The 17,476-nt window shown below is 35.0% G+C and overlaps 1 protein-coding gene across 28 annotated transcripts in view; it reads right to left on the bottom strand.

Moving 5' to 3' along the window:
• LOC142337853 (uncharacterized) overlaps positions 1 to 17,476 on the bottom strand; it is a 232,282-nt gene that overhangs the window by 64,215 nt on the left and 150,591 nt on the right. For 25 of the 28 annotated variants that reach the window (XM_075387410.1, XM_075387418.1, XM_075387416.1 and 22 more), the window contains 18 exons: positions 16,752 to 16,877; positions 14,066 to 14,190; positions 13,780 to 13,944; positions 12,922 to 13,075; positions 12,711 to 12,746; positions 12,078 to 12,125; positions 7,655 to 7,779; positions 7,310 to 7,474; positions 6,894 to 7,047; positions 6,682 to 6,717; positions 6,125 to 6,178; positions 5,036 to 5,089; positions 3,614 to 3,738; positions 3,267 to 3,431; positions 2,850 to 3,003; positions 2,637 to 2,672; positions 2,079 to 2,132; positions 1,129 to 1,182 (listed from right to left, as the gene is read on the bottom strand). In XM_075387410.1, the coding sequence (XP_075243525.1) occupies positions 1,129 to 1,182; positions 2,079 to 2,132; positions 2,637 to 2,672; positions 2,850 to 3,003; positions 3,267 to 3,431; positions 3,614 to 3,738; positions 5,036 to 5,089; positions 6,125 to 6,178; positions 6,682 to 6,717; positions 6,894 to 7,047; positions 7,310 to 7,474; positions 7,655 to 7,779; positions 12,078 to 12,125; positions 12,711 to 12,746; positions 12,922 to 13,075; positions 13,780 to 13,944; positions 14,066 to 14,190; positions 16,752 to 16,877 (1,830 nt within the window). The remainder of the gene's footprint in view (positions 1 to 1,128; positions 1,183 to 2,078; positions 2,133 to 2,636; positions 2,673 to 2,849; positions 3,004 to 3,266; positions 3,432 to 3,613; positions 3,739 to 5,035; positions 5,090 to 6,124; positions 6,179 to 6,681; positions 6,718 to 6,893; positions 7,048 to 7,309; positions 7,475 to 7,654; positions 7,780 to 12,077; positions 12,126 to 12,710; positions 12,747 to 12,921; positions 13,076 to 13,779; positions 13,945 to 14,065; positions 14,191 to 16,751; positions 16,878 to 17,476) is intronic. The other 3 variants (XM_075387437.1, XM_075387438.1, XM_075387439.1) reach the window with 1 other exon arrangement.

The raw sequence follows: 17,476 nt of genomic DNA, 5'->3' as shown, positions 1-17,476 counted from the left end.
ACCGTATGAAAATTAAACCAAAACTAAAAATTAAAGCCATTTTTTCTAATAACTACAACCTAATTTAGCGAAACATACAGTGGCTATGAGATTAAAACGGAAACTTTATTCATTTTACTTCCAATTTATCAGTTTCTATCGGTTCTTCAAGGAAAACTCAGATGAAAAATTGAGGCAAACTTGATAACCTACTGAAAAATGAAAAAAGCTACCCACCATTGATAAGGGGAAAACAGATACAAAAAATAAACCGAAAGTGAAAAAAATGGAATTGAGATGGCGTATATAATTACCTGAAGCCGATGCAGATGCGCTGCCAGAAGTTGATTGTGAGGCAGACAGACTACGAAGTTTCTTTTATTTTACTTCCACTTTATCTGACTCTATCGTTTCTTCAAGGAAAACTCAAAAGAAAAAATGAGGCCAACCGATAACTTAGTGAGAAAAAACTACCCAAAATTGACAAGGGGCAAACCGATACAATTGAAAGTGAAAAAAGATGGCCTAAATGATTACCTGAAGCCGACGCAGATGCGCTGCCAGAAGCTCGTTAAGATTTTTGAACGTATTTGTGTTAATCTAACTCACTTTTTCCCAAAAAACAAAGCTCCGAAAAAAATTTTGAGGACCAATTTAACTTTTTTCGAACATTTATGGAGACTAATAACAGACAAGAAATCCAATCAAAAAAAGTTAGTGAGTTTGAAGCAAACTATCAGCGCTCAAGCCAAAAACAAAAGTCAGTCTATAACAGCAATCAAGGACTCATTCTATCCGTCGTGATCAGTGCGTCCAACATCCACAGGAGTCCATCAGTTAACAGTCAACGATTAAAAATGTCGGTAAAATGCAAATAAAAACCTAAAAAGGATAAACCACAACCAAAAACTACAGCAATTTTTTAAAATAATTACACGGTAATTTCGAGCAATATACAGTGGTTATGAGATTAATACCCAAATTTCATTTATTTTACTTCCGATTTATCCGTTTCTATAGTTTATTCAAGGAAAACTCAGCCGAAAAAATGAGGCAAATCTGATAACTTATTGAGAAAAAAACTACCCACCATTGACAAGGCGCAAACCGATGCAATTGAAAGTGAAAAAAGACGGCGTAAATGATTACCTGAAGCCGACGCAGAAGCGCTGCCAGAAGCTGATGGGGAAGCAGACAGACTACCTGCAAAACAACGCTCATTATTATATACAATACACAAGTGTTGATCACTAAATAAATCTTTCGTGTGAGCGGAAAATAGTATTGGAGAACTTATCGCCCAACAAAAAAGTGTCAATATGTTTTGAGAAAAAGCAGTACCAAAACTAGCAAAATAATTAAATTAGGCATGCAGAAGCCAAACAATTGAAATAAATTGAAAAACACAGTGACCTATTTAACTGAAAATTGGGCCGCAAAACATCGCTACATTCAGATCGCTGCTCATTCTCTTAGATAAACCTTGGAGTGAATCCTTAGACAATTTTCCATCCCAACTCACAATTCAGATTTGCAGAATTGTTAAAGAATTTATCCAGAGAAATGTTTAATAAAAGTTAAACATGACAATGCTGTTCCTGGATTTACTGTTATACAAAACACAGAAGAAAATGGAGACTACAAAACCGAAATACAGGATTTCAGTAAGATTTTTTAACGAAATTGTATTAATCTCACTCTTTCCCAAAACATAAATCATCGAAAAAAAAATTGCGGACCAATTTAATTTTCTTCGAGCATTTATTGAGACCAAAAAAAGAAGCTCCAAGAAAAACAAAGTTAACGGGTTTGAAGCAAACTATCAGCGCTCAAATTAAAAGTCAGTCTATAACAGCAATCAAAGACTCATTCCATCCGTCGTGATCAGTGAGTCTAGCATCCACAGAAGTTTAAAATCGAAGTTTCAAATATTTTACTTCCGCTGTATCTGTCTCTATAGTTTCTTCAAGGAAAATTCAAAAGAAAGATTGAGGCAAACTTGATACCTTATTGAGAAAAACACTACCCCCCATAGACAAGGAGCAAACCGATACAGTTAAAAAGGAAAGAGATTGTCTTCAGATAGCGTAAATGATTACCTGAAGCCGACGCAGATGCGCTGCCAGAAACTGACGGTGAAGCAGACAGACTACCTGCAAACAACACTCATTTTCACATACAAACCAGAAGTAACAAACCAGTCTATCATAATTCATGGAATTAAATGCATTCACTAATAGCGCAACCAATTGTCCAAGAAACTAACCAAAGAAGACCAAAAATGTGAGTGCAACTTATCTTTAAAAATGAAATCAGAATTTTGATTAAAACATAGCATCGTTATGATTATCCTGAAGTTTCCAATATAAAGAAAGGGAGCGTGTGCAAAAAAATGATACTTAGCGTTTGGAGATTTTTTCTCAAGATGTCTCTTACTGGCACGGTTCAACTCAAAGAAAATATAACTGAGGAAGGTTTTTGCAAATCTCTCCAGCTTATTCGAGAAATGCATGCAAAATGTTCAAAGTCAAGAAAAATTTGTATTAGCATGCTAATTAAAATTCACAGGTAATACCTAAAATTATAAAAAGGAACTTCAACACGATTTATGAAACAAAAAAGGATTTTTAAAATATACAAACAAAAATTGCACCTACCGGACGCACTCTGGGAGACGGATCCACTTGTTACAACTAAAATAAAAAAACAGTTTGCACCAAAGATTCACATTTCACGTTGACAGAAAACTGACATCTTTTCTAAAAGAGCTAAAAGAAACAAATAAGCTAACAAGTTGCATAAAACTTGACCGAAATCTAAAGCACTTATTTTTAACGTCCACAGTTAGAAGTTGTAATTTGATTACTGACCCGCACAACTTGGAGCCAACCAAATTGTCACACTTCCCGATGAAGCAGTTGCTGTCCTCAGCCTCAGCTTAACTACAGCAGCTAATATGGGACTTCCATTTGGTGTGTTTGCAACAGCTGTCTTATCTACGCGATTCGTTTTCTTGCTAACCGACTAAAAAAAAGATTTTAAGCAATACAGCAAAACACACTTTTCACTTTGAAAAAACAACCACATCACTCCAGTCTGAAAATGACTAGGTAGTAAGATGATCCGCTCAAAAAATATCTCAAATGGAGTTCCGTAAATCTTTCAGATAAAAATGGAGACAAACTCTAAAAAAACAAAGTTATTAAAGGGAACATTGAAACTCCAGCTCTCTTCCTAAACGCGGGTAAATTTTGTTAAAAAATCTTTTAAAGCTCTCGGAAACTTACCAAGTTGTCTATCTTATAGTTAGGGTCGTTGTCAGCGTTGGATGACTGAGCAACTTCGGTGCCATCTGCGTCATACAATGTTATAACAAATCGATATGTAGCACTAGCAGGACTGTCGCTGAAAGTGATGCTCGATACCACCAAACTTGACAGGAGCACATTTTCCTAGGAAAAAACCGCAACTTGTAAAAAAACATAACCACTTTGAAAGCAGTACAAGCCACGATAAGAACCGTAGTTGTCAAAAAATGGGGTTCACCAAATTAACATTGTAATACCAAAAACATTGAAGAAGAGCAAATACGTAGTTAAAACTTTTATTCGCAACAGAAACCATTCAATCTTGCCTGATAGGTGTATACGGTGACCTCGCGTCCTCCTCTGGTGGTGCCACTAGAAGCATCATCCTCGCTCGGAACAAAGGTGAAATTCACAGGCGCTGGTTCAAAGCAGAGATAGGGGCTCACTGATGCTGAAGAAAAAATTAAATGAACACTGAGTAATCAAACCAAAAAATCTTCATCGCTTAGAAAAAAAACAAAAATACGGAGAATCCATTCAAAGGAGACAAAACTAAAAGATCCATTTAGATTCATTATTAAAAAGAGAATATATATTTCTTAAAAAACGGTAAAATAAACCGTATGAAAATTAAACCAAAACTAAAAATTAAAGCCATTTTTTCTAATAGCTACAACCTAATTTAGCGAAACATACAGTGGCTATGAGATTAAAACGGAAACTTTATTCATTTTACTTCCAATTTATCAGTTTCCATCGGTTCTTTTCAAGGAAAACTCAGATGAAAAATTGAGGCAAACTTGATAATCTACTGAAAAATGAAAAAAGCTACCCACCATTGATAAGGGGAAAACAGATACAAAAAATAAACCGAAAGTGAAAAAAATGGAATTGAGATGGCGTATATGATTACCTGAAGCCGATGCAGATGCGCTGCCAGAAGTTGATTGTGAGGCAGACAGACTACGAAGCTTCTTTTATTTTACTTCCACTTTATCTGACTCTATCGTTTCTTCAAGGAAAACTTAAAAGAAAAAATGAGGCCAACCGATAACTTAGTGAGAAAAAACTACCCAAAATTGACAAGGGGCAAACCGATACAATTGAAAGTGAAAAAAGATGGCCTAAATGATTACCTGAAGCCGACGCAGATGCGCTGCCAGAAGCTCGTTAAGATTTTTGAACGTATTTGTGTTAATCTAACTCACTTTTTCCCAAAAAACAAAGCCCCGAAAAAAATTTTGAGGACCAATTTAACTTTTTTCGAACATTTATAGAGACTAATAACAGACAAGAAAATCCAATCAAAAAAAAGTTAGTGAGTTTGAAGCAAACTATCAGCGCTCAAGCCAAAAACAAAAGTCAGTCTATAACAGCAATCAAGGACTCATTCTATCCGTCGTGATCAGTGCGTCCAACATCCACAGGAGTCCATCAGTTAACAGTTAACGATTAAAAATGTCGGTAAAATGCAAATAAAAACCTAAAAAGGATAAAACACAACCAAAAACTGCAGCAATTTTTTAAAATAATTACGCGGTAATTTCGAGCAATATACAGTGGTTATGAGATTAATACCCAAATTTCATTTATTTTACTTCCGATTTATCCGTTTCTATAGTTTATTCAAGGAAAACTCAGCCGAAAAATGAGGCAAATCTGATAACTTATTGAGAAAAAACTACCCACCATTGACAAGGCGCAAACCGATGCAATTGAAAGTGAAAAAAGACGGCGTAAATGATTACCTGAAGCCGACGCAGAAGCGCTGCCAGAAGCTGATGGGGAAGCAGACAGACTACCTGCAAAACAACGCTCATTATTATATACAATACACAAGTGTTGATCACTAAATAAATCTTTCGTGTGAGCGGAAAATAGTATTGGAGAACTTATCGCCCAACAAAAAAGTGTCAATATGTTTTGATAAAAAGCAGTACCAAAACTAGCAAAATAATTAAATTAGGCATGCAGAAGCCAAACAATTGAAATAACTTGAAAAACACAGTGACCTATTTAACTGAAAATTGGGCCGCAAAACATCGCTACATTCAGATCGCTGCTCATTCTCTTAGATAAACCTTGGAGTGAATCCTTAGACAATTTTCCATCCCAACTCACAATTCAGATTTGCAGAATTGTTAAAGAATTTATCCAGAGAAATGTTTAATAAAAGTTAAACATGACAATGCTATTCCTGGATTTACTGTTATACAAAACACAGAAGAAAAGGGAGACTACAAAACCGAAATACAGGATTTTATAAGATTTTTTTAACGAAATTGTATTAATCTCACTCTTCCCAAAACATAAATCCTCGAAAAAAAAATTGCGGACCAATTTAATTTTCTTCGAGCATTTATTGAGACCAAAAAAAGAAGCTCCAAGAAAAACAAAGTTAACGAGTTTGAAGCAAACTATCAGCGCTCAAATTAAAAGTCAGTCTATAACAGCAATCAAAGACTCATTCCATCCGTCGTGATCAGTGAGTCTAGCATCCACAGAAGTCGATCCCTTAACAGTGAACGATTAAAAATGTCGGTATAATGCAAAAAAAACGTATAAAAGATAAACCACAACCAAAAACTACAGCCATTTTTTATAATAATTACTAGCTAATTTAGAGAAACATACAGTGGTTATGAGATTAAAATCGAAGTTTCAAATATTTTACTTCTGCTGTACCTGTCTCTATAGTTTCTTCAAGGAAAATTCAAAAGAAAGATTGAGGCAAACTTGATACCTTATTGAGAAAAACACTACCCATCAAAGACAAGGAGCAAACCGATACAGTTGAAAAAGAAAAGAGATTGTCTTCAGATACCGTAAATGATTACCTGAAGCCGACGCAGATGCGCTGCCAGAAACTGACGGTGAAGCAGACAGACTACCTGCAAACAACACTCATTTTCACATACAAACCAGAAGTAACAAACCAGTCTATCATAATTCATGGAATTAAATGCATTCACTAATAGCGCAACCAATTGTCCAAGAAACTAACCAAAGAAGACCAAAAATGTGAGTGCAACTTATCTTTAAAAATGAAATCAGAATTTTGCTTAAAACATAGCATCGTCATGGTTATCCTGAAGTTTCCAATATAAAGAAAGGGAGCGTCTGCAAAAAAATGATACGTAGCATTTGGAGATTTTTTCTCAAGATGTCTCTTACTGGCACGGTTCAACTCAAAGAAAATATAACTGAGGAAGGATTTGCAAATCTCTCCAACTTATTCGAGAAATGCATGCAAAATGTTCAAAGTCAAGAAAAATTTGTATTAGCATGCGAACTAAAATTCACAGGTAATACCTAAAAATATAAAAAGGAACTTTAACACGATTTATGAAACAAAAAAGGATTTTTAAAATAAACAAACAAAAATTGCACCCACCGGACGCACTCTGGGAGACGGATCCACTTGTTACAACTAAAATAAAAAACAGTTTGCACCAAAGATTCACATTTCACGTTGACAGAAAACTGACATCTTTTCTAAAAGAGCTAAAAGAAACAAATAAGCTAACAAGTTGCATAAAACTTGACCGAAATCTAAAGCACTTATTTTTAACGTCCACAGTTAGAAGTTGTAATTTGATTACTGACCCGCACAACTTGGAGCCAACCAAATTGTCACACTTCCCGATGAAGCAGTTGCTGTCCTCAGCCTCAGCTTAACTACAGCAGCTAATATGGGACTTCCATTTGGTGTGTTTGCAACAGCTGTCTCATCTACGCGATTCGTTTTCTTGCTAACCGACTAAAAATAGATTTTAAGCAATACAGCAAAACACACTTTTCACTTTGAAAGAACATCCACATCACTCCAGTCTGAAAATGACTAGGTAGTAAGATGATCCGCTCAAAAAATATCTCAAATGGAGTTCCGTAAATCTTTCAGATAAAAATGGAGACAAACTCTAAAAAAACAAAGTTATTAAAGGGAACATTGAAACTCCAGCTCTCTTCCTAAACGCGGGTAATTTTTGTTAAAAAATCTTTTAAAGCTGTCGGAAACTTACCAAGTTGTCTATCTTATAGTTAGGGTCGTTGTCAGCGTTGGATGACTGAGCGACTTCGGTGCCATCTGCGTCATACAATGTTATAACAAATCGATATGTAGCACTAGCAGGACTGTCGCTGAAAGTGATGCTCGATACCACCAAACTTGACAGGAGCACATTTTCCTAGGAAAAAACCGCAACTTGTAAAAAAACATAACCACTTTGAAAGCAGTACAAGCCACGATAAGAACCGTAGTTGTCAAAATGTGGTTCACCAAATTAACATTGTAATACCAAAAACATTGAAGAAGAGCAAATACGTAGTTAAAACTTTTATTCGCAACAGAAACCATTCAATCTTGCCTGATAGGTGTATACGGTGACCTCGCGTCCTCCTCTGGTGGTGCCACTAGAAGCATCATCCTCGCTCGGAACAAAGGTGAAATTCACAGGCGCTGGTTCAAAGCAGAGATAGGGGCTCACTGATGCTGAAGAAAAAATTAAATGAACACTGAGTAATCAAACCATAGAGAGATTCAATAAGAAAAAAATACGGCTTATCACTCAAACGTTGAACGTGACATTAAAGCACAATCACAGCCCTAAAATCAAACAAACTTGAAAAAGCAACTTGCCGTCAATTGTTCATTTGCCGACATTAATAAAATCAGCAAACGTACAGCAAATTTTTTCCAATTACTTTTAATAATTACTATGCACAAATATCATTCGTGAATATGTAAGCTTCAGAAAAGTGAAAATAATTCCACTCCTTGATTTCTTATATTTTCAAAGAAATTCAAAAGCAGAGAGGTTATCAATCTCCATATACGAAGCGATGGTTACTACGAAAATACTGAGCTCCTTAGAAGAATACTTTTGAAATAAAAAAAAATCAAGAAAATAAAAAAACACCAAAATGTGTTTTATAATATTTTGAATATCATAAATGTCAACAAGAAAACCGAACATATCAAGATAATGAAAAAAAGTGAGTGCTCTCTGTTCAATTAGCGTAGGTTAGTCTCTGAATCGCACGGCGATCCAATAACTTAAAAATAAACTTAAAATCAAACATACAGAGTTTTAGAAAAACGGCTTATATATTGGTCTCAGATGCCAAGAAGATCCTCAAAATTTTCCATTAAAAATGATTCTGGTATTCTCTGTTGAATTTTGCACACAAATGCACAACGGAAGAGAGTCTCGCAAATTAAATTTTTTTAGACATGATTTTCTTGAGTAATTACCAACAAATAAATTTCAGGACCGTAGCAACTGCAAACACTGTTGCCTATTTCATAAATCCTAAATGCGAAGCTTAGACTCAATAACAGACAGATTTTTAACAAAATTAAGCCTTAGCCGGCAAATTTTTCGATATTAGCGACGAAATGGACCATTTAGCTCTGTAAACGAGAGACAAAAAAGGCAGACTGACCTTGGTAAAGTTCAACTATGGTAAAATTATTAATAAAACTGACCTTGGTAAAATTATTAATTAAAAAAATTAACAGCTGCAGCCCGCAAACATAAGCACAAACAAACAACAGCACAACACATAGAAAACCCAAATTCAAAATTACAGGTACACAAAAATAAATACAAAAACAAAGAGATACAGATAAGGTATAAACATAGCCGGCAGATTGCCGGAATAGCTGCGAAAGAAGACCTGCGTGCCATATAATGGAGATAGAAACCGATACAGATCTAAATTGAAAAAAAATCGACGCCGCTCAAAAAACTAGGTAAAAAATCATTCAAAAATAAATTAAATAAGCTTGTTAAAATTCATTCCACAGAAGCCTCTTATTAGGGACCTTTACTGCACATATGAGTTCCGTTGACCTTAAACAAATTCATAATTAACTTAAGTTTTAAAGTGCAAAAGTCATTTTATTGAGTGAGGTAAGTCACGTATGATCAAAATCTAATCACGCGAATAACCTAAAAACTTTTGCTAAAGCGAGTGAGAAATGACGAGTGAGCACATATGAGCTCCTTTGACCTCAAACAAATTCAAATTAAACTTAAGTTTTAAAAAGCAAAAGTCATTTTATTGAGTGAGGTAAGTCAAGTACGATCAAAATCTAATCACGCAAATAACCTAAAAACTTTTGCTAAAACGAGTGAGAAATGACGTCACTCGCGCAAATGCCGTTAGTGAGAGGAAGAAGTCATTCAGAAAATTTGACTTTTTCAGCTTTCCTGTGTGAACAAATGTAAAACGAAAAAAGATCGTCAGACGACGAAACAAAAAACATAGCCGGAAGAATTCCGGAAGCGACTCGAAGCAACAAAACATCACAAAAAGCTGAAGCCATTACCTTTTGTATTAAGACATTAACTCATTACCTCCCCGGATCTGATCTAAAAATCGGTGAAATTTAAACCACTATCACCAAGAGAAAGAAAATGCAGCAAAAGTTTATTATTGAAAACGTTTGGTAACGTTAAAAAAGTCTGAAATTTTTAGGATGGTCGAAAAACTGATAGCCTGACAAAGCTGACAGGGCCATCATTTGCCCTCAGAAAATTATTGATTCTAATCTCAAAAAGATCGCGAAAGCAAACCGCAGATAAAAACTTTTCAAAAAAAACAGGAAAGTCAAAATTATTCAAAAAAGAGTGCTCCAACTTAAGAATCAGAGAACCACTACAATTAGATTTCTAATCACGGCAATTAAGACCAAAATAATACATGATTCTTTCTTGTTGTATATATGCTAGACAACATGATTTCATACTAATTCAAAAATTAAATTAATCATAGAAAAACAAAAGCAATAGAATAATATTCAAAGGCAAAAAATCGTCTAAAAACAATACCAAGCCCGGAAGAAAATTGCAATGAATACTAATAAGTAGAAATGTTGGAAAAGGCTTTCTAGCAAACTCCCAATACTGCCTTATTTTGAATTAAATCAATTGCAAACCGAAGAAACCAAGATCTAAGAAAAAGCTGAATTCATTCAATTTTTTAACAACTGAAAAAATCAATATAACGAATATAAAAGTAGGTGCCAGGACAAAACTAGAATGATACAAACGAGAATGTGAAGAATATGGACACAATGTTAGGAACACCGTAACAAAAAGACCAATTCTTGATTTTTGAAAGTTAAAAATCAAATTTAAAAAAAATCAAGAAAAACGAGTACATTTCATTAATCAGCATTCGAGACATAGAAAAAACAACATGCAGTATTCAGACATGCGAAACAATGAAACATTTTGCATAAAAGTGGTCAAAAAATATTTAAGACTGCATTTATGAAAAAAAATTATCTGTTTTTTCAAAAACTTAACATCAAAAATGATTGAATTTTTATTGAGACAAAATTAAAGTCCCTCATGTTCCACAAAATACTATGTCTAGTAAAGAAAATCAAAATACAAACAAAAAACTGAAAAAAATTGGCAAAAAACTACGAAAATCGGATTAGCAAATGTACAATTTTATGAAACAAAATTACATCGAGGTAGAAAGAGGCATTGGGTATATGACTTATCAAAGGGAAGTTGCCATATTAACTGATTTTTGACAAAAAACAGCTAAAAGATCCAAAAATGAAGAAATTAATAGAAAAAAAGCCAAAAATTAACTAAAAAATCAAGAAATATGTGCCAATTTCGCACTTGAAACGCAATTTCAGGTTATGCAAAATAGTGTGCTATCAATTGCCGGGGTTTACATTTCAGCATAGCATCGATTAAAAATTACTTCAACAAAAACCAAATTACAAGCAAAAAACTAGGCCACTTAGACGAAAAAACGGCTAAAAACGGTTATCTATATGTGCCATTCAGTCAAAGCTACTTTTCTATGTCAAAAAGTCATTCACTAAACGCAGCGCATGATCAAAAAACTTTTCTCGCTCAGAAAAAATTAGTTCACACTGCAATTTTGCTCGCTTTCGCTTTTAGGTCAAAACATCGTCTGAACGAATAGTACTTCCGGTAAAAAAAACCTTAAGAAAACCAATACTCCTCTTCCAGTCGTAAAAAAACCAAGAGCACCGCAATATAGCTTCGCTCAGCTGACAGCTTCGCAGCTATAATTAAATCTTCAGTGAGCCTTGCACGGAAACTCTTTATCAAAATTTTGTGCTGACAAAAGCATGTCAAAACTTTTGGTATACTGAAGGTAGCATGAATCCAAACGTAAGGGAAATTTTTTTAAAAAACTGAAGATATAAAACCAGGAATCCAACAAATAAATAATAACAGCTCAAAACTTTAAAAAACATAAATGAAACACGACTTCCGGATAAAGTTAGAACAAAAGTTCTCCACGGCTGAAAACAAACTTATGGGCAAAATATCAACTGGGAAACTAATGACAAAAAAATAATAAGAGAAATGACTGCAGTAGACTGCTATGCCAACAAATTCAATATCAGAACGGAATTACATTTTAACTCAGCTAGGAGATTGTCAGATAATAACTGAGAAATTAACTCAATGACCTGTAGCCTCGGAAAGCAAGAGAAGAAAATGAGACCTAAAATATTGAAAGTTTTTTTGTAAAAATTCCTGATGGCCGAAACTCAGTTAGATTTATGCAGTGCACAACTGCTCCAGAGGGCCTTCCATTACGTTCACCAACAATATTGTTCGGAAAAACTGCACGTTCGTATCGAAAATCGATTTGAGAGAGCATGAAGTCATATAATTGTAAAGGAAATCTTGACGATATGAGAAAACAAGAGATGGCCAATAACAACTCTGCTTAGCCATCGCAGCCACTTTAGAAGAATCCATTTCTAATAGACAAACGCACCTGAAGCCGATGCAGATGGGCCAGAAGAGGCTGAAGCAGTCTTACTTGCTAAAACAGATCAGCACAAATTAACATAGACATAGAAGACATTTTTACCGTTTATGATTTTTTTGATCGAATTGACACGTAGCTGGTCAAGCGGACCGGTACTTGATCAAGCTGACCACTACCTGATAATCCCGCCAGTCTATCATAATTCAAGGAATTAAATGCATTAATTAACAGCGCCACAAATTGTCCAAGAAAGTAACCAAAGAAGAACATAAATCTGAGTGCAACTTATCTTTAAAAAACAAATCAGAAAATTGCTTAGAACAGCATCTTTATTATTCTCCTGAAGTATCCAATGTAAAGAAATGGAGCCTCTGTCAAAGAGTGATACTTTGGAGATTTTTTTCTCAAGATGTCTTACTGGCACGGTTCAACTCAAAGAACATATAACTGAGGAAGGTTTTTGCAAATCTTTGCAGCTTATTCGAGAAATGCATGCAAAAATTTCAAAGTCAAGAAAAACTTGTATTAACATGCGTATTAAAATTCACATGCAATAACTAAAAATATAAAAAGAAACTTCAACACGATTTGTGAAACAAAAAAGGATTTTAAAAAATTACAAACAAAAATTGCACCTACCGGTCGCACTCTGGGAGACGGATCCACTTGTTACAACTAAAATAAAAAAACAGTTTGCACCAAAGATTCAAATTTCACGTTGACAGAAAACTGACATCTTTTCTAATAGGGCTAAAAGAAACAAATAAGCTAACAAGTTGCATAAAACTTGGCCGAAACCTAAAGCACTTATTTTTAACGTCCAGTTAGAAGTTGTAATTTGATTACTGACCCGCACAACTTGGAGCCAACCAAATTGTCACACTTCCCGATAAAGCAGTTGCTGTCCTCAGCCTCATCTTAACTACAGCAGCTGATATGGGACTTCCATTTGGTGTATTTGCAACAGCTGTCTTATCTACGCGATTCGTTTTCTTGCTAACCGACTAAAAATAGATTTTAAGCAATACAGCAAAACACACTTTTCACTTTGAAAACATAACCGACTAACGTCGGGCGAATTGCTCTCAAACGACCGGCGAGCGGTTGGCTTGGGCAGTAGCTAGCCACGGGGGGGGGGTGCACCGGGGGCTGATGGGGGCAGCACTGGGTTGGAGGGGGGGGGGGCAAAAGAGCGGTGGGGGGGGGGGGTGGGTGGAGCCAATAGTGGGGGTGGGGGGTCAACAAGGGGGGAGGTGTCTCAACCTCTGAACCGCCCTTCACACCATAAGTATAAGTCTCCAAAACAGTTTGAGCTGAAACAGACCTGAAAGGCTCTAAGAGCACTTAATGCCCGCTGGGCGCTACCTGTTTATCCCGTTTTTGAGGACGAAAAGTCAAAAGCGTCAGACGAAAAATTGGTCAAGCGAAAAATCGCATAAAAAAAGACCGACAGGACTAATATAATTGCTACAAACTTCGTTTGAGAGCAATTAAAAAAACAACCACATCACTCCAGTCTGAAAATGACTAGGTAGTAAGATGATCCGCTCAAAAAATATCTCAAATGGAGTTCCGTAAATCTTTCAGGTAAAAATGGAGACAAACTCTAAAAAAACAAAGTTATTAAAGGGAACATCGAAACTCCAGCTCTCTTCCTAAACGCGGGTAAATTTTGTTAAAAAATCTTTTAAAGCTGTCGGAAACTTACCAAGTTGTCTATCTTATAGTTAGGGTCGTTATCAGCGTTGGATGACTGAGCGACTTCGGTGCCATCTGCGTCATACAATGTTATAACAAATCGATATGTAGCAATAGCAGGACTGTCGCTGAAAGTGATGCTCGATACCACCAAACTTGACAGGAGCACATTTTCCTAAGAAAAAGAAACTCAAAAAATTTTGTATGCCAAATTAACATTGCAATACCACACACGCTGATGAAGAGCAAATAGGAAGTTAACACTTTTAATTGCAAAAGAAACTATTCAATCTTGCCTGATAGGTGTATACGGTGACCTCGCGTCCTCCTCTGGCAGTGCCACTTGAATCATCATCTTCACTAGGAACAAAGGTGAAATTCACAGGTGCGGGCTCGTAACAGACATAAGGGCTCACTGACGCTGAAAAGAAAAATAAATGAACACAGATAAATCAAACCAGAGAGAGATCAAATAAAAAAAAAATACGGCATATCACTCAAACATAGAACGTGACATAAACGCACAATCAAAGCCCGAAAAATCAAACTGTCGAAAAAAAATTGAAAAAGACACTTGCAGTCAAATTGTTCTGCCGCTGACACTAATAAAATCAGTAAACGTACAGATTTTTTCCAATTACTATTAATAATTATTATGCACAAATACTATTCGTGAAAATGCAAACTTCAGAAATGTCAAAATATTTCCACTCTTTTAATTCTTATATTTTTGAAAAAATTCAAAAGCAGAGAAGAGGTTATCAATTTCTATATACGATGCGATGGTTAACACGAAAATACTGAGCTTCTTAGAAGAACACTTTTAAAATAAAAAACATCAAGAAAATAAAAAAACATCAAGAAATAGTTTGAAAAAATATCAACAAGAAAATCGTCCACATCAAGATATTGAAGAAACGACAACCACCTTTTAGCTAAAAAATACACTAAGTGCTCCTCAGAATCACATTAATGTCAATACTAAGGAGGTAGATTAATTTCCCTATTCAGGCAACTAATTTAATTAACAAACATAACTGCGAGAAAAAAATTGCAGAAAACAATGGCTGAGCTAAAACTGTCAATGTAAATCCAATATACGGTCTAACAGAAATATAAAATCGAAAATCATTATTCAATCATGGCGGCTTGTCCGCCAAAAACCCGACAAAAGTCTCAGTAAAGAAATTTCTTGCCTTTTGCTAATTTTTAAATTTAAGGCAAAATGTCTCGTGAAGAAAAGCACTAACTGTTAAAATTAACGACCGACAAAAACGAAGGGTGCTTTATAAAAAATTATAAAAAACAGGACCGTGATACAGTGGTGCCTAGTTTACAACCTCGGAAAAATGTAAAATAAGATAAATCATAATGTGTATTTTAAAATTTGGGGCTAAAATCTTAATCTTCAGATACATCTTAATTTAGTTCAAAATGATATATGCAGAGTGACTTTCATCTTTAACCTCTACCACGCCGCAATTACTGAACAGACTTATTTCTTCATACATGCCCAACGAAAACTATTATCTATTCAAACATAATTAGTAGGCCCGTCTCTACGATTGAGTTACTTTCATTCTATTTGTTTTGCTGACTTGAGTACAGTAACCCAATTTTTTTTGCTGAGCGATTAGTAAATTCAGTTAGCGTAGTTTAGTCTCTGAGTCGCACGGCAATCCAATTACTTCAAAAGAAACTGGAGATCTTAACATACAGAGTTTTACAAAGACGGCTTATATATTGGTCTTAGATGCCAAGAAAATCATCAAAGTTCTCTATCAACAATGGGTCTGGTATATAGATCAAAAACGTTTGAACAGTTCAGAATCTTTTCACACTGGAAATTTCATGGCAGAGAATTAAATCAACAGTAACCAAATTCAACTTAAATTATTGTGTCTTTACTACTTCAATTTTGCCTGAACTGCTCTCTTGGACAAAGAACAAGAAGGCAACTTTAACGTTAAAAGTTCACTGTTAATTATTGCACACAAATGTACGCCGGAATAGTGCCTCACATTTTTAATTTTGGCGCAAAAAAGCTATTGGTTTTTTAGCTTATTTTTAGACCATGCTTTTCTTATATTGTCTTACCAAGAAATTAAATAAAGTGGAAATGATTGGTAAAAATCAAAATTCAAGAATCAAAGTTTGTTCAAGAAATAGAAAAATGAACTTTTTTCTTTCAAGTGGTTGCAAGAATCATAGATTGATGGAGACGACAAATTAAAACAATGTACGAAGAGATCAACAGTAGCCTCCAGTAATCGCTTTGCAGCTATGAAAAAGAAAGTCGAACTCCCGTTTCGTTCACATATACAACAAAATCAACCAGCATTTTCGTTTAAAATTATACGGAAGCATTGTTAGCAACATCAAGACCCTGAGAAAACGAAGAACAGCAAAATATTTCACTATTAAACAAGCTTTTACTGCAAAAGAACTGTCGAAAGAAACAAGCGCGTCTACACACGCACGAAAGCCCACAAACATACACACAATCAAACAACCATACACCACATATAAAAAACAAATATAAAAACACAGATTCACACCATTAAACATACAAAAACAAACAGATACAGATAAAGGCATCATTAAATGTTCATTGAGCCTTGGACGGAAACTGTTTGTCTAACGTTTGTGCTGAAAAAAGCATGTCGAAACTATTGGCACATTGAAGGTAGCGTGAATCTAAACGTAAGCAAAAATTCAGAAAAAAGTAAAGATCTAAAACCGGGAATCCGACAAGTAAGCAATAACAGCTAAAGAATTTGAAAAAAAATATATATAAAACACGACTGCAGAATAATAGTCGGAAAAAATGTTTTCCACGGCTGAAATTAAATTTATGGGCAGAATATCAACTGGGAAAATAATGACAATATAGTGCGGGAAATGACCGCAGTAGATTGCTACGCCAAAAAAAGACAAATGACGCATGATGAAACAGCTAAACAAAATACGAAAGCACATTACCTGATGCAGATGCACTTCCGGATACAGAAGCTGATTGTGAAGCAGAGGCACTTCCGGATACTGAGGCTGATGGTGATGCAGAGGCACTTCCGGATAGCGATGCAGATTGTGATCCGGAAGCACTCGCTAAAGCAGACGGTCAAAACGTAAGCAACTAGCGTCAAACAAATTGTTCTGATACCTTTCAGAACAAAATTGTTAACCACTAGAAACGATGGGAGAAGTTGTTCATCTCCATCTGCCTAATTTTATTACCTATTAATTTCATTAACAAACTCAATTAAAAAAGATGATAAACAAATAACGTGCAAAAAGAACAACAAAAATTAATATCTATTGTCTACAATTTTTTTACAAACCTCCGCAAGTTATGGCGCCAAATTACTTATTCTCATCAGACCTTGTGATACTGACTCTGTTTACTCATTGAGTATACGCAAAATAGAAAAAAAGCGGAAAAATTAACACATCAAGGCAATCGAGGAAAAACAAATTTAGAAAAATTCGATATCTGATAACATTTTCTTTCACGCAATTGGCTACTGTTTTAGCTAGTGTGAATTATTTGAAAACCAAAAAACTATTTTTGTTAAATGACAAAAGCTAACATTTGTAAAGCAAAGCAATAAAAAATTTATTTCAGTAAATACTGGCTGACCAATTCAAGTGTCTCCTTTCAGTAGAATAACGAATGGAACAGCTCCAAATAAACAATTTTACAAAGA

Source organism: Convolutriloba macropyga, chromosome 4 (assembly GCF_964194025.1).
Source record: "Convolutriloba macropyga chromosome 4, txConMacr16.3, whole genome shotgun sequence".
NCBI lineage: Eukaryota > Metazoa > Xenacoelomorpha > Acoela > Convolutidae > Convolutriloba > Convolutriloba macropyga.
This window is presented reverse-complemented; position numbering and strand designations above follow the sequence as displayed.